Source organism: Polyodon spathula, chromosome 2 (genome assembly GCF_017654505.1).
Source record: "Polyodon spathula isolate WHYD16114869_AA chromosome 2, ASM1765450v1, whole genome shotgun sequence".
Lineage (NCBI taxonomy): Eukaryota > Metazoa > Chordata > Actinopteri > Acipenseriformes > Polyodontidae > Polyodon > Polyodon spathula.
The window spans coordinates 95,699,502-95,725,288 of NC_054535.1; the positions used below are offsets into that span (position 1 = coordinate 95,699,502).

The following is a 25,787-nucleotide window of genomic DNA, read 5'->3' on the forward strand; positions in this document are numbered from 1 at the left end:
CTCCCTGGTGCAGAGGAAAATTAACAATTAACACAATCAAATTAAAGATAAACATGTATACACACGTTTTTGGCAGGGAGGATATTAACCCCCTCCCTGCCGTGTTAAACATCCTCCCTCTTAAGTGCGTAGCACTGAGCGGCCATTCCAAGCCCCCCCCAAAACACAACCACCCCCCTGAAGTCCATACAGTCCCATCTTCTTCCCATCCTTCGGGTGGGCTTGAGGATGGGTTGGTCCCACCTGCGCTTCAGGGCAGGGACAGCTGCTCAGAAACAGAGCGCACCTTCTGCTTCCTTCTACTCAACAGCCTCGTGCAGACTGACGGCACCTCTTAAATACCCTGCACCCAGTTCTAATTAGCAATGACTCACTGGTGCAGGAGAAAATTAACAATTAACACAATCATATAATTAAAGAAAAATGTGCATATGCACATGTTTTTGGCAGGGAGGATATTAACCCCTTCCCTGCCATGTTACAATACATACACACTCTGCTCTCTGCAGACTGGCATGATATTCATTGTGATTGATTTCTAAAGTGGTCAACATTACACAAACCCGCTGATCTTATTCTACGAACCACAAGACATACATTTGTGAATATAATCATTTATTTACTTTACAGTGATGAAAGAATGTACAGGTATTCCTTTTTTATTTATAAAATCTTTTTAAATAAGTCATTTCCATTCTTTGTTTTTTTTTTAGAAATTATATAAATTCGAATACAAACCCTGACAACATAGCCCTTCCAGCCCAACTCCCCCCCCCCAATAAAACAAATAAAAAAATTAGAAATACAAATCCAGCCTGTTATAAATACAAATGTTTAAGTGTTAATAACAAATAATATTATTAGTTAATACAAATATATGTTTACAAATCACATATTATATATTAATATATATATATATATATATATATATATATATATTATATAGTAATATATATATATATATATATATATATACTTTTTTGTCTTGAGTCAAAATAAACATTGCTCTGAAATATATACATCAAAAATATGATGGTCAAAAAAGGCCTTGGTTCGAGCTATTTGTTATAAAGCTATTAAAATGTGCGTGGGTCCTTTTTGTTTCTTTAAGCATACACTGACGACGATCCAGACATGATGTCTTCAGTTTTAATTTGGGAACTTGCTTCTGATGCAAAAATAAAATATCTTTGGAATCCTGTGAAATCAAAGAACAGATGACAATTAACAGATGCCAAATATTGTACTGCACACATCAATTCCACATTGTTACATCTGAGCACTGAACTGAATTTGTATTTCTTGTCTCTAAAGCTTTAATTCCAGCCTCAATCCTTTCCTTTATAGGAAAAAAAAAAAAAACAACTTATCCAGCTTATCTCCAAAGTTAATTGAAAGTGTAGGCCACAGGCAATTTTGCTTTAAATATGTAGGTCTTCAAAAAAAAGCTTTAAAAAAAAGTGAAATCATTGCTGCTGGACCTTCATCATGAGATATCTGTGAAGAGAATATTTCCAAATAACTGTTTTCAAATAATTATTGACCCCCTTATTGACACCACTAAATACAATGGAGGCAGTCCATGTTGGACTGATGTTGTGGTTTATATTTGGAGTATCCAGATAGTTTCAGATCTGTTTTTTTTTTTTTTTTTTTTTTTTTACTGTATATGTACAAACAAATACTTCTGTATAATGCATAGTTTAAAGTGTTACATACATGTCTTGGAAAAGATCAATAAAAGCTTTGTAGGTAGCTTAATAAAGAAATCTGTCCCTCAGGGCAAGTCATTTGGCCTCCTAACTGCACCTGTAACCTCAAAACAAGCAGACCACCACTGGCATCATCAAAAAAGCATGAAAATATAAAACATATATTTTAAGTATACTGTAGTTTTTGGAGCATAACACGCACCTATTTGCATATTATTGAGGATGATTAAGAGGGAGGACATATTATTTACAATTGATTTCCCCCATAGATAATAGCATTAACACTAGGAAGATGTGGTTTACAGTACAGGGTTATTTTACATAAAACAATATATGCAATATGCCTAAAATATGTTTCACGGTATAAAATTTATATACATTGGTAAGTTAACTAAGTAAAATGCAGAATGTAGCAAAATGATGCAAGACGTATAAAATATATTTGATGGTCAATAAGTAGCAGTGAATTGTCATACTGACCATTTCTAGAATTAACGCTGTTAAAAACAACAAAACAAAAATGAAAAGCACATTGCTGTGCTGATGTTTACACGTAGATAACCCTGCTGCCTAGGCGATCAGTCAAGGAAATGTCATTAGACCAGTTAACCTGTTCTTAGTGTTCTGCGGTTTATCGATACCTACGGTATATCAGGATACAAAAATCCTACGATACCTAAATATCAAGTAAAAGAAAAAGTATTGCGGTTTTTCGAGGGTATGTTTTTTTTTCTTCTTTTTTTAGCTTTTAAAACCAATCTCTGTGTTTTAAAAACAATATGAACTAAGCTTACTCATTTCCACTTAAGGGAAGTGACCAATTAACTACCCTGCGCGTTCTGAGAAAATTAAAATTACTGCAGCTATCATGGCGAGCGCAGGAGAAAGAAGCTTGGTGTGGAACTACTTTGGATTTCAGCCAGATGACAACAGCAATCTGGTTGAAAGTGGATATCCAAAATGTCGAAAGTGTTTCAAAGATGTGAAAAACAAGGGAGGAAACACCACCAATTTATTGAAACATTTTTCAGATTGCCACCTGATCTTCTGCCAAAGTTTTTTTCTTTGCGTATGTTAGTAGCATTTTTAGTACTATCACAGCAGTTCTTATCCAGAAAGTTTTTTTTTTTGTCTTTTTTTATCCGCTGAACTATGTTATTAAATTATTTTGAAGTGGTGACTTTCAAAATATCTAACACTATAAAAATGTAAAATGAAATCACAGCATTTCAAATTAAGGAATACAACGTTTGTGTGTATTCCCTAATGCAATACATTACTGTGTTCATTTAAAAAAAAAAAAAAATTGTGTACATGAATCAATCAGGCTATTGTAGTTAAGCATTTATACTCCGTTTACTTGTTTTACTTTCTAAAAGATGTGAACAGTATAGCTTAATGGATGTATTATGCTGTATGTGACTAAGAACATAAGAAATGCTACAAACAAGAGGAGGTCCATTTGGCCCATGTTGCTCGTTTGGTTGTTTATTGATCCAAGCAAGAGCCTCATCAAGCCAGTTCATGAAGTACCCATGTGAATCAGCTTCCACAGCAGTGTTTCATTTTTTCATTCCTTGCTCACATTTTCAGGGCACTTCTAAGACAGCCCTGTATGTAAGTCATCTGGCCTAGTTGTAAAAAGTCTGCTTCAAGAAAAGTATTTGTGTTATTTTGTTATAAGAACTATGAGATTCCTTGTAACTGGAGTATTTGAAGCTGTCCAAAATGCCAGCTCTTTTTATATGTAAGAAATAAAGGAAGCTGTGCATTCTATACCAAGTGTTGCACTTACCAGTTTTATTTGAATTTTATATTCATAAATTTGAACAGTGGAACTGGTAATATTTAAACAGCAAGCGTTTCACCATGCTGTAGCATTGTTAACTGTGTTCTAGCCTCTTACGCACTTTGCACTTGCAAAAAAAGGAATTTGGGAGCCATTTAACATGTAATGGACATAAGATCCAAAGTATCGTGATAGTATCGAATACCATGATACTGTGTGGTATCGTATCGAGGCTCTCTAAATGAACACTACATTCTAACTTAATGGATTAGTTAGAAACTTGCTAGGACTTTCTCCCATATTAAAATCTGAATGCAACGCTGAACCTGGACCGTAATCATCTCCAATCTTTTTGTATTGTTACACTGTGCTATTGTATAGACTATAATAATGATGACAAGGAAATGTTCAGTTTTCATGCATATGCTTGGATTGTAATGACGGGCACACACGAGAAAGAGGCGTATAGTGGGAAACTATGGTCTCCAATTGAAGAACTATAGTTGCCAACAAGGGACTACAATGCCTGAAGCCACAGGTCCGCAGTCCATATTTGTTTTATGAATCAGTCAAGAAAGGCATGTTTTTGAAGTCCATAGCGCATAGTTGTGAAACTTTTTAAAATGTATTTACTTAGATCAGAGTTGGATTTTTTTGAATTATAAGAAGTCAGAAAACACTTAAAGCAAAGTTTCTATGACTATTTTAATGTTTTCAGCATCCTTGTTTTGTAGTATATTTTGTAATTAATTTTCTGTTGCCGGCCATTTTGCTTTGTTCTGTGAAGAGAGGAAGGGCGTTCAGCGTGATGATGTGACTTGAGGGAGTTTGTAAAAAAAAAAAAAAAAAAGCAATAGATGGATCTATTTTTACCCAGTCACATGCCAGAATTTCTAAGGACTGATTAATTACATATGGCAGAGTTGTACAAAATGTGTATGTTAACCCCAGGCTGAACAGGATGTGTTTGGTATAATTTTGGTCAACCACTAGAGGGAGTGTGTGGGAAATTAAAATAGGCTTCAGGTGAGGAAATTAAGCTCAAATCAATAGGTTCTTAAAGCCAGAAAAGGCTTTTTTTTTTTTTTTTTTTAATGTAAAACAATGCAGGGAAATAATTACTTTTGTAAAGCTTCAATTATTTATTTTACCAGTCTGAGAACAGCTATGCGATATGAAAAAATACTTTTTTAAAAAAATATGTTTATTCTAAATGTTAAATTCAACAAACTTTTGTTTTCAATTCTGCAACATAGTACCATAGAAATGTATTAGCTCTTAAAATATACTGATGGTATTTTACTTGGTTTCAAATGATAAGAAACTGGACAATATACACAATTTCTTTTTTTTTTTGTTAAGTTAAACCAGAAGTGGCATGTAATGTTATTTACTTAAACCTGTGCAAGGAGAGATGACAAAGGGAGGGAGACACTGGATTAAAATAATATCTAGCCTTACTGTTAATTTCAAATAGGATCTTACATAAGCTAAATACTTTGTACATTTTTCACTGAATAAAAAAATAAATAAATACAGTGCTCCATAATGTATTACAAGCTTTGAACTTGATCTGCCGTTTCTTGCATTAAGGTAGAGTTAGTAGCCTACTGTACTGTATGCTGCAGTGTAAAAAAACAATACCAGGTCACTAAGGCAGTGTGCATTATCCACAGAAGTGTGTAATACATAAACTCATCACAAGCGTGACAAAAACGTGTGTGGAATGCATAGAGTACTCGACACCAGTACATGTCTAGAACTGAAATCTACAGTAATATAAATGCAGCCATTAAACCATCATTTGCAAGCATTTTTTTTTTTTTTTTTAAAGCAAGTATCTTTAAAAATTGTTGTTTTCCAGAATTCCCTTAATTCAAACTGGAAAATAAATTCAAAATGAAACACACATATTACTGACAAAGTAGGTAGTTAAAGCATCCAAGACATTTATTTAAAAAGCTTAAAAAAGGCAGAATTGAAAAAGAAAATTGGATGAAAAATTTAGCAGTTCGCAACAAGCATACGTATGCCTGACGTCTGTTACGTATGTCTTAGAACAGATGGACAGGCTACACATTAACTTGTGGAAAGAAGTGTACTGACGAAATTAATTGTAATTTGATATGCAGTTCTTTGTATACATGCAAAAAAAATAAACCTACTATAACCCAGCAATCACATTTGCACCTTCAAGCAATAGTAACGATTTTGAATTAGTACTTAGGAAACAGAAATAAATGTGCTAAGAATTAATGAATTAAGGAATACATAAAAAAAAAAAAAAAGAAAAACCTTCATTAATCTTTATTAAAATCTAAATAATTGATCCTGAGCTTGTGCGTTTTGGGAAATGAAACAAGAAAAGAAAAAGTAGCATATATTTTTTTTTTTTTTTTTTTTAATTTCTGGCAGCAAATAAATGAGACATGAAGAAATCTGCTTTTAGAGATAGCGGAATCTGTGCCTTTGGGTAAAAGCAGTACCTATTCAAAGGCCTAAATCTGTCTCATTCTGCAGTCTAAACAGATCCTGTTTAAAAGGACATTTCTGCTGTTATTGCCTTGGTTAGCTTGACATGGGATTAAAATTACCTTGAGATATTGTATAGTTATTACAATAACTATAGATCAGTTCTAGTACCTGGTTTTTAAAATGGCTATTTACAACCAATGGATTTTAGCCATTCTATATTTCTTGGTTTCCAGAACATTACGCACAGGAAAGACACACAGAAAACTGGTCAGGAAGTCAGATGTTAGCCATTCTTCAGAACATTGGTTCTTTCTTGCCTTCCACGAATTCAAGCAATTATGCTGCCATGACTCAAACTTTCTTCCTCTTGCCTGGAGCCCTGTTCCTTGTGTGGGGAGCTTGCTTAGTGTGGTAAGCGCATATGGGAAGCATGCCCTTTGAAAGTCACGAGGTTGCTTTTGTGATTCTCACTTCCACCCTGTGATTAGTCAGTTTGTTTATTTTGGGCTGTGCCCGAGTCCACGTGGGGCGTTTCTCATTGGTTGTTCTCGTTCCTAGACAGCCCCTTGTTCTCAATTGGTCTGCGGTTTCGCTCAGTCGGCTGGATTTATGAGATGGACTGTTTTCTGTCTGAGGTGTCAAAGCACCCAAAACTGTCTGGCTTGCCTTGTGCAAGATACTACTGTCAACAAATGACTCATTCAGCGATGGGGGAAGATAAAATTTGTCCAGTAGTCAGTTTATGACTCTCTTTAAAAGCATTCTTTGTCAGCGGGGAAGTTTGTGACCAGTAACCAAGCAGACACAGAGAATGGCTTAGGACCCCCCTCTATATATTTCAATTCTGTTAATTTCATACACATAATGATATTATGACCCACTCTGATGCTACACTGCTAAGGTTTCACTTAACCACCTGTATATCCTGTCTAGGGAATATTCTTCAAGTAATTGTAAAGCTCTCTGTTATATTGCACAGCCATCTTGTATGTTACCACCTTACCTAATTCTATTCCTATGCTTTAACTTCTGTGCCCATCTCCACATCTGTCTCCCTCGTTGATTCCGCGGCCCGCGCCAACACATCTGCCATCAGTGCCTCCTCCAGCTTATTCCGCACATGGTGTACTCGTTCCTCCTGTTTCCTGAAACGCAGCGCAGGCAAATATTACATTCAAACGGTGATTAAAATGCATTATTTCTAACTGTTTAGAGGAATAGTTTTATTTCAAATGCTCACATTCCCCTGCTTTATGGGGGGCTGAGGACAATCTGGTAGGTTATAAAATACGTATGTTGGGGGATTGTGATTGTGCAATAAGACCAGACATGCACTTTGATTAGAATATACAAAAAGCTTTTGTCTATGCTATTTCTAACTCTAGGGTTCAATGGGCTTTACAACAAAAGATAGAAAAAAAGAAATAAATAAACTACTGAAAGAAATGTAACAATTAAGAGAGTTGTAGGAAAATTATTATGATGTGCACTTTACAATGAAGCTTTTGGAGTTGTTGGAGGCTTGACAATTATCCACAAAAGGGCCAGGGTTCAGATAACTATTAGAAGTTTGTCTTGCTGATAGGAGAATTCTCGGATCCAAAAACAGTTATTTTCTTTGTTATTTTTTATAAATAATTATTATTTAATTTATAAATTGTTATGCTTATTTTTTCATTTAAATTATGTTTCTGCTATGCAAATGTTAGATAGGATGTTCATAAATAAAACTTTTGAGTTGCATCTGATAGTTTGCGTTTCATTTTCATATCGAAACTGTTTAAAATGTACCTGTCAAAATGACTACTGCTGGCGGTTCTAGGTAGTAGCATAAACCTGGCAACTCTAGTGTTAATCTGTCAAACAGATTTGAAATGCTACTCATATTTCCAGAACATTGCTGCTTAATCCCACACAGTGTACCATGCCTCAAAATTGTAAATTCTACAAAAAATGACCAGCTATTAACATCTTAATTTCAGAAGTCCTACCTTTAAAAGTGCTTAAAACATCAAGTAACTTTTATCAATCATTTTATTAGATTTCCTTTTTATCCACACACAAATGTATGCCGTTGCACGTACACCTAATTAATGTGGACTAGACTATATATGCACTCAAATGCAATCAATCCACACATTTAATAAAACGTGAACTACTAAAAATGTAATTTAACCTTTATGATAAGTTTGTGTGCCTTGATTTATAATTTCATGAAATACAAAACTAGGAAATACATCTGAAAATTCCCTGTTTAAATTGTATCTGAAACACTGGTCGAATCATATTTCAGTTAGGAACATGCAGTAACTAACAAATCGCTTTGGCATTGAGCCCACATTTTACAGCAGCTGTACTGTCTTTTACTGTAAACATCCTTAAGCAACAGGATGTCAACACAATAATGAAATCATGCTGCAAAACTAGATGTAATTAATTAAGGCTTTAGCACTTTTATTAGTGGTTCATGAGTTTACCATGATTAGGCTCCAAGTGCCCTCTGGTGCTGAATACTTTTTTTTTTCTTATTGTATAATCACTACAGTACACACAAAGGAAGTTGTCAGGCACCTTCTTTGGCGATTTAAGATAAGTTTAGTATTTTATCATTATTTGGAAACAAAGTTGGCAGGCTATAATTTTTTTTTCAATTCCAACCCATTGTTTGTTTGCTTCTTGAATTCACATTAAATCAAATGTAATATTTGTATAATTTCCTGTTTTATTCAGTTTTACTGATCTTGAATGCACAGCATGTTTTTTTGCTTTTCTGTTTTGTTTCTTCTCAAGGCTTAAATAGGAGTGCCCGAGCCCAGGCATCAGTAGCACAAACCACAATAAATATCATTGCTGGCTTCATCAATCCAGCACACATAAACCATACAATGATTCACAAAGTCTTGAAGCTTCCCATAGGATACAAGTTTTACATATATGGCACAGAAAAACACTGAACTTCTGCAAGTGTTAATATTTTACAAAAAATAATTATGTTCTGAGCTTTGCATTCTGGTGTACAATTCAGTTTGTCATGATAAGACTACTAAAAAACGATAACATTAGATTCATATACAGCAGGGCTTGCAAAAATCGCTAGCCCAACGTTCCGTGACATCCAAAAAAATCTGTCAGACAACGTGTTTTTTTTGGCTGCTTGCCCGACGGGCAATCAGATCTTTTTTTAAACTCTATAACAAGACAACATTCTGTGCTTTAATCAAACAGTGGTTTCTCAATCGAGATTCCGCTCACAGATCATCCCGGTAAAACACGTTTAGAGGGATCAATGTTTTTCATTGGTAATGCTTCAGTGATTTCCGGAGTGACGTACATGTACATATGTAGTGACATCTAGTGACCAAATCCCGTGAGGATTGCCCTGTGTAACACCCCCGACAACTCAAGCAATCCTATCTAGTCAGCGTGCTGGTGGTATATGTCACATGACTGTATGCTCCAGTAAAACGAAGGCTAAAATGGACACTACGACAGCCAAAGTGTATCACTTTTTATTGAATGCTATGATTTTTTAAACAAAGTTACAGACTGGAATTACAAGCTACTGTACTCTGCTCACCAAGATTCATATTTTGTTATCTTGTTATTACCTTTATTAAATCGTTAACTTTATTTCCCAAACCAGGAAAAAAAAAATCAAATACGATAGTTATTATCACTGACTCAGATTTAGCACGTAGCATGTTGACATCGCTCTTTTTATTTATTTAATATGATTAATAAAATGTACTGGTAATTTTATTTTAAATGTATGGTGCTTGCTTGTAACTTACAGTACCGAGTGCAGCAACAGTCTCGGGTCAAAACCGTCAGCCGAGTGTAGATCTACTATTTACATCCTCGCTATAGGCCTTCATTATAAGATTAAGTACTGAAAAAAAAAAAAAAAAAAAAAAATCAAACTGCTGCTGATGTTGGCTCGTACAGCTCTTTTTTTTAAAATAAGGACCAAGACTTCAATAAACATTTACAACTGAAACTTTGTTGATACGCTTTTTTTTTTTTTTTTTGGGGGGGGGGGGGGGGGGGGGGGTTTGTACTGTGTTCTTCAATGAATAAAATCTAGCCAGAATATTGAATAAAGCATGCCACAAATAGGTACTGTACTTGTAATTCTACTTTTATTCACAATCTTATTGCTATTATTATAACTTATTATTATTATGGTAATAGTGACAAATACTGTGGTAATAAAGAAAAATCAAAGAATAAAACAGTACTAATATTATTAATAGTTTAGCTAATGTCTTTATCCAAGGTGACTTCCTTAACTCACTCCAGCAGCTTACATTGTTTGTTTTGGACTGTCCTTTTACTACAGCGAGCAAAAGGCTTTGGACCCAAACAGGGTTGTTATAGCGATGGTGTACTGTATTTAGTATTTGACCTATATGCTTAATAGATCACACTTGCACATTTTAATATATAATGCTTGCACATTTGTCATTTCATTTTTTTTATTTTTCACCTCCCATAGTGTTAAATATTTAACAGAGGGTATAAAGAAGTTTGGATCAGAATCCAATATCATCCCTTACAAAAAAGTAATATACTTGTGCCAAAATTGCCTGGTTTTAGTATACTGTTGGTACCATTATACTATTCTATATATTCTACTTGCAATATACAACTTTGTATGTTCTTTTTGTAAATAATGCAACGTAGTTCTCATATATTGCACATCTTACTTTTCTTTTGCATACCTGCATTGTTTCTTGCACTTCCAGATTGTGACGATTACTTTTAGAAAAGCAGGAGCAACTTCTGCTCTGGATCAAAAAGTTATAACGTTCTGCGGCTGCCCGCCAATGTGGATAACGACTGAAAAACTAGTAGAAACTAACTAAAAGAGTCTGGGAAAAACAAATGTAAGTCTGGAAAAACTATGGAATTTTGATGTTGAAAAGTGTATGAACCCTGAGATACTGTACCTATATTGAGTTATCACAAATCACATTCCATAGGTCAATTATGGGCAACTTGACTTTTTTTGGACAACCAAATGTCTACAATGGACTGCCTGAAGGACAAGTACCATTACCAAAATTCTGCAAGCCCTGTACAGTACGGCACAAGGTCTTGCAGTTGTAAGATTTGCACAAGCAAATTGTAGCATTTGTGGGTGTGAAATTGTTAGTTTTAAAATGATTTTAGGTTTGTTTATCAACCTTTAATTTAAACCGGAAATAAAGCTGGTTGCAGCTCTCAGCGAAAAACACATTGCTGCTGAGCCATCAGAAATTTAACACAGCTCTATGTATTTACTGTGCTTTCATTCATTTTTTTAAACATAATTCCACACAAGACAAACTTCATGACACCAACAGCATTCAATCATTGTCACGCCTTACTCTTTCACTAAAGCTGAAAACAGGGCCCACAGCGACTACTAGTATTTTTTAAAGGCCTAGTTAAGACCCAATTCTGCAATCTGACTTATTTTTTATATGTGTTTATATATATATATATATATATATATATATATATATATATATATATATATATATATATATACGTCTGTGTAGGTGTTAGACACGGTTTATATCTTTTCAAGTGTTAAACAACAAAATTCAAATTCACCTTTTGTTGCCTTATAGCCCGGAATTAAAATGTATTACAACAGTTTGTTTTTTCATTTATTTATTTACTTACCCCACAACTTCCAAGTAAAAAAAATATTCTAGAAATGGGTAGAAAATTAATTAAAAATAAAAACTGAAATAGCTTGGTTGTCCACCCCCCTTGTAACAGCAATCCCAAATTAGCTCAGGTGTAACCAGTCACCTTCAAAAATCACACACCAAGTTAAGTGGCCTACACCTCTGTTCAATTGTAGAGATTCACATGATTTCAGGATAAATTCAGCAGTTCCTGTAGGTTCCCTCTGCTGGGTAGTGCATTTCAAAGCAAAGTCTCAACCATGCACACCAAGGAGGTTTCAAAAGAACTCTGGGACAAAAAATTGTTGAAAGGAACAGATAAGGGGATGCGTATAAAAAAAAAAAAATCAAACGCCTTAAATATCCCTTGGAGCACAGTCAAGACAATTAAGAAGTGGAAGGTGCATCGCACCACCAAGACCCTGCTTAGATCAGGCCGTCCCTTCAAACTGGATTACCGAGCAAGGAGGAGACTGATCAGAGAGGCTACTAAGAGGCCAATGGCAACTTTGCAACAGCTACAGGCTTTTATAGCCAAGACTGGTCAAAGTGTGCATGTGACAACAATATCCCAAGCACTCCACAAATCTGGTCTGTACAGTAGGGTGGCAAGAAGGAAGCCATTACTCAAGAAAGCCCACCTTTAATCCCATTAGAAGTATGCAAAATATTCTGTAGCCATGGGGCAAAAAGTTGTGGTCTGACAAAACTAAATTTGAACTTTCTGGCCTAAATGCAAAGCGTTACGCTTGGTGCAAACCCAAAACAGCGCATCACCCAAAGAACACCATCCTTACTGTGAAGCATGGTGGTGACAGCATCATGGTATGGGGATGTTTCTTATCGGCAGGGACCAGGGCACTTGTAGGAGCAGAAGGGAAAATGAATGGAGCAAAGTACAGAAAAGTCCTTGAGGAAAACATGCTGCCCTCTGCAAGAAAGCTGAAACTGGTATAGAAGTTCACCTTTCACCATGACAATGACCCAAAGCACACAGCCAAAGCTACACTGGAGTGGCCAAGGAACAAAAAGGTAAATGTCCTTGAGTAGCCCAGTCAGAGCCCCAACCTAAATCCAAATCGAAAATTTGTGGCATGAGTTAAAGATTGCTGTCCATCAACCCTCCCAAGGTACTTTACAAAACTGTTCATGCTGTGTCAAGAAGAATGATCAAATATTAAATCTAGGTGTGCAAATTTGATAGAGACCTATCCTAACAGAAACACAGCTGTAATTGCTGCCAAAAGGTGCTTCCACCAAGTATTAACTCAGGGGGTGGAGACTTATCCAATTATGATCTTTCAGTTTTGTATTTTTATTATATAATTTTTTTCTCAATAATTTTTTTCCCCTTAACAGTGTGGAGTATGGTGTATAGTTAAAAGTGGAAAAAAAATCCTGATTTAAAAATGCATGAAACTTTGACACAGGCACTGATATAACAAAATGTGAAAAAAAGTTCAAAGGGGTGTAGACTTTCTATAGGCACTGTATATAGTGGTTTGCAGAAGTATTCCCCCCCTACCAATGTCACACTTTGCTGAATTAAGTATGTAATATACAAGAATTAAAGATAATGGTGGACAGAAATAAAATAACTAACTATGAAGTGGTCTAAAATAGTAAATGCAGTATTGTTCAATATAATTTGCATACAAATTGCCAATATATTTACTGTGGTTTCTTTCACCCATACTTGTTTCACACAAAGTAAGAATTTAAAATCTATATATGAACAGTGTATAAGAGCAGAGCCTACAAGATGCCCATACATTTTTTATCATTTTCCTCGATACAGTTGACCGCTGCGTATTTCAAAGTTGAATACTTCAAGAAATGGCAAGATGACAGATTTACACAGGTTCCAGTCTCCTCCATTGAGGCCAAAACTATTTTAGTCAGGTCAAGGATGTATGCCACTGACCTTTTTAAATTTTCACTCAAAAACAATGAGATGTTGTATGTTCCTGGTTGTGTGGCAGGTCTGTATAGAGCAAAAACACTGCTTTAAATCTACATGCAGTCTATGTTTTATTATGTATTTATTTTTATTGAGGGGGCTTGTCAGATTGAGGCATTTCTGTATCTATAAAGTAGTTTGGAAACTGTCTGGCTTCATGTACCATATAATGATCTCTCTTTTCGAAGCCCTGCATAAAGCTCCATATTTGAGACAGATACACTGGTGTTTTAAAAGAAACTATTAATAAATTAGCAAAAAGTATAATGTGCACCCTGTGTACTGTATAACGTGTATGACTGAGCAGCCTTGGGGTCCATCTCTTGCACTGTACAATGTGCACCTGTTGTTTAACTACTCTATCAAAAACAAAAGTGTAGTGTATAGAATACCAGTATACTGTGAAACTATGTAGACCATACAACCTGTAAATACCACACAACTTTTAAAATACAGTACACAATTCAAATGTTTAGTTGTCTTAACAGAGAGTCTTACCGAATGTCCTCATCTGTGACCATAAAGGCTTTGCAGAGGGGCTGGGTCACATTCAGCCATACAGCTGGGTTCTTTTCCACTGCTGCAGACAGCTGTCCCGTGATTGGTGCTGAACTTGTGTGCAAAGCGCTTGCAATAGCAGATAAAAGGGTCTCGTCTGTGTTACCTGGACCAACACCTGAAAACACAAAAACCAAATCTAAGACTAGCATAATTCACAACACCACCAACTGAATAACATGACCAAAATACACCTGTTTACCCTACACAACTATTTAGGCCATAAACTGCACAAATACCATATGTTAGCACAGACCTTGTTGATAGGGTTTCAATTGATGATTATTAAACACAATCCTGTAATTAGATTCTAGTATTTTTAGGTGCATAAAAACAACAGCAACATTATGATCTGAGGTAGAAAAGACTGTTTGACTCTATTTATTTTGGTTATATAATTTTAGGTGGTATTTGTTACAGTCACTTGGGGACTAAACAAAAATCGCATTAGGTCAAACTGAAATTTGCCACATACTGTAGAGCTGCCACATATCCCACAGGAAGCCCCATTTTCCATTATTCATCATTAGGTATGAAAGCGCCCTCAATGGACCACTGTGGAAGTTATGACAAGCACCTCATCTTGGGAAACATAAGTCTTGGTGAGGACTTCTGCAAGGCTTTCAGGTGCACCTTGATTGCTTATGAGCAATGGGTGCATTTTATAACCTTCAATGAACATGCACACATTTGTCTGAGATGAATTAAAATTAATACAACTACAACATATGCAGGGGTTGTGGGTTAAATGGATTTACACCAGCTAAGAAGAATTTAACTTGGACTACATCAGTATAGAAACAAAATAAATTCCCATAAATTGGTTTTAGATGTCTATAACAGACATCTCACTGCTAATGGTAAAGCTCAATGATAAGTAATACTCCAATGAAAAAATGCAGTCTGTCAATCTTCCCCATATTATAGTATAAACTATAAAAAGATCAAGTGTGATGTTTACTCTACTTCAGAGAAACAAGCCCACCTTGTAAACCTTTTGGAAGTTCCATGGTTCTTATTATCTGTTCAGTTACATCAGACGCAGTCAAACCTTGTAGTCTCTTCTCCCAGAAAAGCTGCAGTTAAAAGGAAACAAAAAAAAACCCATCAGGTTTCATAGTAACACAGCTGTACTTTACAGCATACATATATTACTGTGTGAAGGTAGCCAGTGATCACTTCGACAGACTCCTGGGGCAAAACCAATGTTTTGGCTGGGGGTCTGCGGGCCATCTAGATCCCCCGAAGCTTTGGGGTTGTACATGCTCTCAGATGCAATCCGAGCCATTCTGGACCACTTTCAGAAGAACATTTGAACTTGACTGTAGAAAAATAAATTAAAACTCGCCATTTTACCAGATGGATCTACCTAATAAAATCACATGAGGCTAGGTAACAAACAGTTTCTGAAATTTTACTCAAAGCTTTTACATGTATGCCCAATTCACATAAAACATACATTTTATAAAACCTCAGCTACAAAAACCACATACAATCTCTGTGCCCCGGTTTGCCACATCAGGTGTTAAACTGAAGAAATTAACAACAACATCAAGGAGGGATTGACTAGAGAAAGAAACTATTAATATTGCTTATGCCCAGGTAACATTATTTATACATGTAGGCTCTAAAGAAAATGTAACACATTTGAAAACTAGGATTTAGGATCATGTGCAGGGCTGTGTTGTGCGTTTTAAGTTTTCAACATGACTGAATTTACACAGCTTATCCTTTGCTTTAGCAGGGTAAATATAGCATTATTTTAATTAACAGTATTCAGTACTGTGGTTCTCACAGAACTTAAAACACCAAAAAGAAGTGTGGCAGCACACTGCACTCGTTTTAGAATGGTAACAGAATGCATAGATGCTCTTTAAAATGTTACATTGTTTAAACATGCATTTATTTGGAAATAAATGATTAGGTAAAGTTAGAAAATTTATAGATTTGTCTAATACATTTTAACCGTATGCAAATGTTGCTATTAGTACACCAAAACAAAAAAAAATAAAGTTATTTTCATGCATGAAAAGGGTCAAAACATACCTGCACACAGCTACTGGAGAGAAGAGATTGAGCAATCTTTTGGTCATTGCGAGCCAACCAGATTATTTTAGTTTATTTGTGATTATCTGTGTAAACATGTTATTTCACTATTTCATATTTCTACTTTTGACATTCACAGGAATGTGATGCTTATTTAACAATTCATGTTCACTGGTTTATATGTTATACATTTTTTGGTGGAAAGTAGGTGAAATATCAAACTTACTCAAGGTTGTAAGTATGTATCAAATCTGGTGAGATATCTGGATGGACGCTCTAAAAGCTGTTAAACTGCATTCTTACCCCTAGCTATTTTTGTAAAGCCCATGCAATAGTTTTTATTTATTTTTTCTTCAATGATTGGAAATAACAGTAGTCTAAAGTCCCTAGCTGCTACTTAAAACTATTTAAAAAATTTCAAAAAAAAAGATGTTGTACCGCTAATGTAACCATGAAACATTTACATAATGGATATCGGAAGCTGGCAACAGAACAATTAGGTTCATTGCCACAAAGATGGCTGCAGTGGGTGACATCAGACCAGAAACAGGAACCGACTCAGAACACAGGTTTTGGAATTGTGAAGGCGATGATGTGCAGTTTAATAATTAAACAGACTTAAAATAAAAGGTTTGTAACAAAAACAGCACACGGCACGTGAGGCCAAAATAAATAGACAAACTAAACGTGTAGACACTAACAAAACAACGGTGGACGAACGTTTCACAAAACAAGTACGGTGCTGGTGTTTCCAGCACTCGTAGCAATTGATATCTATAATTACGCTTCTCCTCTCTCTCTCTCCCCCCCCCCCCCCCCCCCCGTTCTCCACTCCTGAACACACAACCGAGTGAGTTTTTCCAAAAGTCGAAATACCCAGTTCCAATGACAGAGACCCGGTTCAGACCAGATTTCAAGAATCTCCTCAAAATGCACATCACTAGTTGTAACTGTGCAGTGCGGACTACAGGTCAAACCAATGTTCATGAGTGTTTTATTATGTTTTTTTCTTTTTTTTTATTAAAATGTCCGACTTCTGAATGACTCAGTTTTTTTGTATTCCATTTAAAACCATTTAAAAGGCGAAATTATAACAAAACATTGAATACTAGGCTGTAAACATGGAGCAAAAAAAGTACAGCAGCAAAATAGTCTGCCTTCCCTGTGCATTATGGGTTAGCCGTCTGTGGACTCCATCAAGTTACACTTCTTACGTCCCCCCCCCATTTTGAGATGTTATAGTAATAAAATAATGACTTGGATCGCATTACTGAGGAGTTTGGTGATAAAATGAGTGATCAGGAGAGGATTTATCAGTATGCATGTCTATAAAGAAGTGTGAAAAATACAGCGAACAATGGGTGGGGTTTGGCTGGAGATGCAATACTGATGTCCTTTTGCCATGCAGTGCCTTTTAAGTTTGTTTAACTCTGAAAAAAAAAAAGTAAAACAGCGTGTGTAAAATAAACAGTGCATGGGAAAATTAATTGGACTTAACAAGCGCTGAATACATTGACTGCAAAGGGTTAAGATATATCGAGATTATTTGCCTGGTTCTTTTGTGAACAAATGTACTGTTTTTGTTATTTTCTTGTGGAACCTTCTCTATGTCAGTTTGATTCCTCTGACATTTACCTGTACAGCATGACCTAAAAGCTTTTGAAACAAACAGTCAGCCAGGAGGCATATACCATTTGTTCCTTTAAAAGGGATTCCATAGCCATTAGCTGTGAAGTTATTCCAACTCTGCAGGTACCCTTATTCAACTGACTGTGAACATATTTTAGTAAAGAGTTGAGGCCTTAATTCATATTTCTCCTTCAGTGAGTTCTTGTTCTCCTGATCAATTGTGCCTTTTACTGACCCTCCAGGAAGCCTTATGTCTGACTTGTGGGGTACTGTATACAGTAGGTTAAAACATTAGTTATCAAAACTGACCCATGTATGAAATCTGAGAATTGGATTACAGCACAAGAGATGTGTGGGTCAATAAGGCCAGCCAATCGCATAGCTCTACCATGAATTACTAGGTTTAAATTATACAAGCAGGACAATATTCCACCAAAATGATTTTTTCAACAATAAAAAGGGAGAGAGCAATAACCCATTACTGATAGCCTGAAATCAAATCACATTTCTTCAATAGATGAACAGTGTTCTTAATGTTATGTAAATATACTGGTTTCTGTATAAAACTTACAAGTACTGTATGACTTCCAAATTGTTATGCTAAACTGACTTTTCTCTTCATTTGCACCCTGCCACTAAACTAATGACTTGTGTGTAAGATGCAGAAGCTAAGTAAGGCTTAGAAGAAAACTGCATGCCATTGAACAGAACACTTAACAAAAGGGCATATGAGGCATCAAAGATACTGAAAAAGGCTTCATATCCACAGTGTGCTAAACAAATCCTTTTTTTTTTTTTTTTTTTTTTAAATTAGTACTATAGAAAGGTCAAAGACATGCTGTATTCCTACTAAAATCTCACATTTGGAAGTGAAAGTAAACCATGCTCCCAAAGCATTATCAACATGTCTACATTGTTCCTCCAAGTTTTAAAAACAATAAAACCTAGTTTATTGTAGATGGATCAGTCTCCAACATTTGGTCCCAATAGTCACATTTGTTCAAGTTTATCTTTATTATGAAAAGTTATTTTATTAAGGTTTTTTTTTTTTTTTTTTTTTTTTTTTTTTTTTTTTTTTTAAACTATTTGGTCAGTTTTACACACACTAAAACATAAGTGCATTATTTTTACTTTAAGTATATCTAAGAATCTTGACAAAAACAGTGCATGTCATGAAAAAAACCTTGGTATTTGTGACATTTTACATGCAGTTATGTACCTTGAATTAAGAAACTCCTTTGTTATATACGCTTTCAATGTGTTATTTTACTGAAAATTAATACAATATGCTGTTGGTGTTAGGTTTTCTTTTTGCATGTTGGAGTTACTGAATCAAAATGCAAGTTTCACACATTGCATATAGTGTCAATAATTCTACTGCAAATAAAATAAATAAATAAAACCCCAAAACACACACCTACGTTTCAGTTCTTATTAGAGGATATTTATATCCAATATGAACTGCTCCCCGTTTGAGGTAATGTCAGGATATGACATGCCCGTAGAGCAGTGTGCGTTAAATTTCCATACTTTTCATCAATACCGTAATCCAGTGTTTTACAACAATTGCCAACATTTTATTTTACTTTTTTTATTGAGTCTTTATAACATTGGCTCAAAGTGGGAATATGCTGAACTCATATAGTTAATGTTTGAAATGCTGGGTCCACAAAAACAAAGATGGAGGGGAAAAAAGAACAATTACATTTGAAACGGAATAACAGTACTTTAAGTGTATTGTATTCATTAAAATTCAGTGTTATAAAAATGGCTTTTGGATTACGAAAGAACAATTACCTTTGACACCAAACCGGAACTGGAGTCTTTTGTAACGTCATGACAGGGTTTTCAGCTGAGAAAATTAAACATTTATATTATTAAACTCCATTGTTTATTTCACAATTTTCTTTGGTTTCTACTGTTAATAATACAGGCTTATTTTGTTGAGAAGCAGTTTCAGCTACTTGCTTTCTTCATACAGTATACATCTTGTTTCTTTCCATTCATATTCAAACAGCCTAAACCTTAAATTCCTGTGTGTTGTATACATCCAACATTACAACTATTATCACCTGTTTTTAAATATCTTAAAATATCTGAGACTGAAGCTAAATCAATCAATCAAGAATTATTAATTGACAGTTGTGGGTGTAACCAAGACACAAAAGCAGAGGATGTCTCTGTTGCACTGGGAGGTAACATTTTATTAAACTTTATTACTATTAAAAACATTGACATGGATAAAACGACAGCTGCTAAATAAATAAATATGCAGTCTATTTTTTAAAGTTACCTATTTTAGTAATCAACAAGAGTAATGATATGCAACTAAATTGAGGAATACTAACTTATTTATGAATAAGTCTCAAAAAATAATACAAGACAAAAGGATAACATCTGAGAGAAAATATTTTAACTATTGTTGATTATATATGGCTGTTCACTGCATTCTTCCCAAGTTCAGCCACTGTGCACTCCACTTCTTTAGAATGCAGATTTTGCTTACAATTCAGTTTGTTGACAGCTCCCAAAAGCAATTTTAGCATTAGGGTTAGTGGAGTGGTCCCAAAGTTTTGCATTCTACTGTGTATAAAATGTGTGATTTAAAGCAATATACAGTAGGTATAGTAAAGATGAGTGAAATAAAACATTTTGCAATAATTTTTTCTTTACAGGTTCTACTGAAAATTAAAATGAGAATACAAGCTTGCAAAATAAGACTCCCAGTGCACAGCAGTTTAATCCATTCATGTTTTACTATCAGTTTAATAAGACAAACCTAAGCTTGTAGTAATACCTGGAAACAGCTATGCAATAGGAGTCTTACCTCCATCCCTGCGACACGTAGGACTTTGGAAGCTATTTCATTAGCTAGAAGGATTTTGTCAAACAGTTCTTTTAACAAATGTTTGAAATGTAAATGTTTTTAAATTACTTTAAAAATGGTTTTCTGCTTTGTTGCATTAAAAAAAAAAAAAAAAAAAAAAAAAAAAAAAAGACAGGTTGGGAATTTCTGGTTCCGTTTGCCAACTGCAAATCTATAAAATTAAAGCTTATTCCTGGTTAATATGTACTATGTCCTGAAAGTACCCCTTTCAAGGTAAATATTAAGAGAATAATCTTTTGTGATGTCTTAGATCCAAATAAGAGTCAGTTCCAATTGCATTTCTGTGTAACACAAATGCCAAACTAGGTAAATAGACTGTTCCATGCATTACATGTTTGAGGATGTTAAACATAATTGACATTATATTTTGATAAACGTACATAAGCAATCCATAAGTCTTCAAAAAAGACATAATTAAGTGTAATAAAAAACACCCATGCTTTTTGGTGGCAATGTTTCATACAAATAGTGGATGGTTCCTGAATAAAACTTTTTATCTTAAGACTTGCTTGTTATTTAAACTCATACCTCATACATTCGATAAAAGACAAATGCAGTAATCTTTAAAATTTGATCTTGTGTTCCCACTGTTGATACCAAGTATTGGAGACTGACCTGACAGTTTAAATCACTCACATTTTTGTTAGCTCATTATTTATTGTACAACTATTCTTAAATAAGACATTGACACTAATGGGATCTTGGCAGGACTCATATAGGAGTTTAAGAATGCAGTGTTTAGAAACGAAAACAGACTTCAAATACGGTAAGTAAATCTTTTCAGAACATCCCAACATTAATTCAAATAATAATATCACAACATTGATTCAAATCCACATTTTCATTGTATTGAATTACAAGCACCATCTGACTAAACTGGTTTTCAGTTTTAAAAACCCTGGATGCTTTAACCTAGACAAACCACTTCCTTATTTCAGATACTCTATGGGCCCAGCTTGTATAGCTAATATATGGTGGCTTGTTCGTTTGTACAGCATAATGGAATTGGGAGGGAGAGTTATCACCATTTCTAGAATCTAGAATATTTGCTTAGCTTAAGATACTCACAGCCTGAGATTTCCTACTCTGTTTAGTGCAGGATCATTCGGCTTAGACAACCTCTGGGAATGTAATGTTTCTGAATTATAACAAGTCATCCTTTCGCTACATTTAACAGATTTCTCCTGGCATGCCTTTTTTTTATTTTTTAAACACATTCTATGTTGTGCATATTTACACTGTATATCTAGGGTTTATGTCACAACTGTGTCCTCGCCAATTACCATTAAAGAAAATACCCATTATAGCTCATAATGTAATTACTAACCATAATAAACACAATACCTCAATAAGAACTAGCGATTCTGGCTTAACTATCCCTAGATTCATGATGGTTAGAGATTAACAATTAATATTATGTATGTTTAAGTATTTCAAATCAATCATACATGTGTATTTGTTATAAGACAAAAAGAAACCTAACAATCCAAATTATTATTACATTTATTCATATTCTCAAAGGAAGAAGAATAAAGGATAGGCATCGTAGTTACATATGTATAAAGAAGAAACAAAATAAAACATTCAAAGAAAAGTAATGCATTATTAAATGTTCATAATTAATCCTTGATGTGCTGTCTGGTCATAGAGTTCTGCATTAGTGAAGCAGTCTTAACAGTTCATCATGCACTGTTTGGTTGAGTCACGCATTACATATACATGTGCCAGCTGCCACGTGGCTAAGTACACATGTACAATGTTCAGCATCTAGTTGAACAGACGCACATTATGTATTGTGACGATACCAATATCATGGCTTCAGTTCAGTTACTTGTAAACACACAATATAAGTTTGATACCTATTCTGTTGGTGCGATGTTTAAAACAAAGTCTTCTTAACACGGTCATCCTCTCTATAGAAGTTAGTTGCGCACCAGCACAGTATCCCTTAAGTCTGTAGGCAAAAGCTTTCGTCGTTCCGGAGAAAGCACATCTTCTCCGGGACAGCTTTGAAGATTACATCATTGTGTCTTCGTTGAAGAACTTCAGCGTTTGAGTTGAGAGCGATGAGATGTTTTGAAAAATATACTGGGCATACATACTGTACTGGTTCTGTATTAAATCAAAACATTTCATGGAGGACTGCTAAATAAAAATAAAATGGTGATCAACAATATCTCATTTCCAAGCTTTGTTTTAAAAGGTTTTTAAATGTTCAAGACTTTAATAATAACATCTTTTTTACAAAAAAAGGCTTGACAGTATTGTGAATCCACATACAAAACTTACATAAATTCTAGCCACAGAAAACTGAACACTGTTGCCTAGTTAAATGTTAAGCAATCCACTACATCTTATGAAATCACTTTTCACCATCAGAAGACTGATACCCAACAAGCTGCAGGCCAAAGCAAGATACAGAAATAAATGCAAACATACTGCAATTACCTTTACATCCCATTATCTGTACTAAGTACCTGTATCCCTAAAGGACTCGCATTAAACTCCATAAAAAAGATTAGCACTCAAATGCAGCAAGCAGCGAATAGATTATTAAAAACTGCTCACTGTTAAGTTTAAAATCGAAAGGTGTAGAGTAATTGACCCTCTGTTACATTTTGTGTTTTGAAAAAGGACACTATTAGGAAATGTATCACAGTAATATTATTTCACTGTTTCATGTGTGTGTGCATGGGAACCTCTGCTGGAAAAATACTGTAACTGCATGAGACCCTACAAAATATTGATCACTGAAACTTTACTGAAGAAAAATAAAAAAATCAACCTTTCAGCCAAAAGTCTAAACCAAGTTAAAGTTTTTTTTTTTTTTACCACAAGAAGAGCGCTATAAAAGTAACTATATTGATAACTCCAAATTCCCTGTGATGCAATTATGTGACTGTTTACATTACAATGGCGAACAATGGTGGAAGTACCAATCTACAGTGTATTGACATTTTATACACACATGCTCTCTGCAAACTACTCTGCTCCAAAAGTGACCTATTTATATTGTGAAGCAGAAAAACAACTAAATGCTAATGAATAAGCAATTCATCAGAATGCTTCTTCCATCTGAGTTTTACTGTACTTAAAGAAACTTCTCTCTAGCTCTTCAAAAGATCCAAGGGGCACAAATGTATGTATGCAAACAAATTTTTTAGCAGCGCTGAAAGTGAAAGATAAGTGAACAATGTACAGCTAATTGCAGTCATGCACGTCATGGCTGTCCATCTCAGTGAATGCAATAATTCCAGGACATCACTAACAGAAAACACAGTAGCATTTGTGTGCATCATCTGCAGGCATACAGCCCTTTCTTGTAAGTACTAATCAAACTTTAGTTCAAGTGCAGCATTGAACAGGATTTATTTTAAAATGTCCTGTTTAATCAAATTATGAAGTGTAGTATTTATTTAGAAGATGGCCTTATAGTGACCTGATCTTCAGCACGAGACACCTGCTAGTAATCTGTGGCAAACCAGTTTCTAGTCAGATAAAGCCCTGTAGTGTACAAATGATTCAGAATAGGTTACAACATGTTGTATTGACCTCAGTTTCAGTGTGGAGCAAAGAATGACACTTTTTTTTTTTTAAATTTATAGCTGGTCATGGGTACTGTAAAAACAGAAAAAAGCAAAACAAAATATATTAAAAAAAAAAAAAAAAACACAAGTAAAAGTGAAAAAATCTGTTAAATAAAATCATCAACCACAGCAAGAGATGGGACTACTGGGGATGTTATGGTAATGAGAGGTCAGATTAGAGATTTGATTTATTTCAGCATTGCACACGTCAACGAGCCCAGACCAAAAATAAAACGACTGATTTCAGGGTCACAGAATGTCCAAAAATCTTTGGGTCACAGACTCCAACCGTCAGGAAATTTGGAGGGGGTGCAGGGATTTATAAAAATGTTACATACTGTAATTAGAGTGGATAAGAATGGAACTGTCACGGCTATTTAATCCAACCCAATAATTATACAGTAAAACGCTTAGGAGCAACACTATCCCTACATTGAATTATCCACTCGGTAACAGCAACACAGCCGCCACATAAGAGCAGCATTTGTGACATCACATCGTCTGCTTTCTTGCATCTTTGTGTGGCAAAAACAGACAAAATGCCAAGAAAAAGTACTGATTATCCGAGACTGTCAAACTCCAAGTCGCAGTCAACTGAATACGAAGACGGCCAATGAAATAGCTGCCGTAAGCACGGGCATGAAGGAAAGGCCCATAATGTACATGATGCGTGCGTATAAAGTATTACAGTTAAGTGAGAGCACAAAAATGTAAGAGCAAGAGGTTGTGTTTATTGTCATAGTCGATTTCTGACTGTTCTTAAAACACTAAAATAAAACTTGACAGTTTTATAACGTTAAATGAATTAATACCACTTTGACACAATATTGTAGTACAGTCTACAAATGCAGAACAGAGCACATGTTTAAAATGTACAGTACGTATAGTACTGTAATACTGTAGCAATAACAAACATAAATCGCATTGCTACAATTATGCACGGTCTCAGTCTGGATGTTATTTTACAAATACACTAGAAAATAAGAATATGGCGTGTACTGTAGCTGTATTATCTATCAGAAAATGCAGGCTGCCTTTGGTCAGACGACACACCTCGTAACTGCAACAGCCGATAAGCTGAAACTGTACTTTTATAATTAACAAAGTTATAAGCTCAGCTTAATATTTCTATTTCACTTTGAATCTGATGAGAGAATCGATTCGCGGCGCAGAAAATAACTAACAAAAAACTCTGCAGTTAAAGTTGATACGTTTGAAACGTATCACTTTAAAACAAACAATTATCTTAAAACATCACTGACTGTGCCCCATTAGGACTTGCCATACAATTAGTACAGTTTGTTTTGTTTTAACATATACAGTACACATTACTCTGATTGCTAACAACCTTTCATTATAAGTTTGAAATGGAGCAGAGGGTTACAAAACGGAAGTCTAAAGATACATCATTATGCAGCAAATCGATAAACTAGCTGATTAACATTGTGGGAATTCTACATTTTAAA

At 34.9% G+C, this 25,787-nt stretch overlaps 1 protein-coding gene across 2 annotated transcripts in view; it reads right to left on the reverse strand.

The window, feature by feature from the left end:
• Positions 1-997: 997 nt before the first annotated feature.
• Positions 998-25,787, reverse strand: part of LOC121304340 (methyl-CpG-binding domain protein 2-like) — a 51,505-nt gene continuing 26,715 nt past the window's right edge. For both annotated transcript variants that reach the window (XM_041235432.1, XM_041235422.1), the window contains exons 5-8: positions 15,158-15,248; positions 14,113-14,290; positions 6,980-7,121; positions 998-1,198 (exon numbers count right to left, since the gene is read on the reverse strand). In XM_041235432.1, the coding sequence (XP_041091366.1) occupies positions 6,992-7,121; positions 14,113-14,290; positions 15,158-15,248 (399 nt within the window). In that variant the 3' untranslated portion in view covers positions 998-1,198; positions 6,980-6,991. The remainder of the gene's footprint in view (positions 1,199-6,979; positions 7,122-14,112; positions 14,291-15,157; positions 15,249-25,787) is intronic.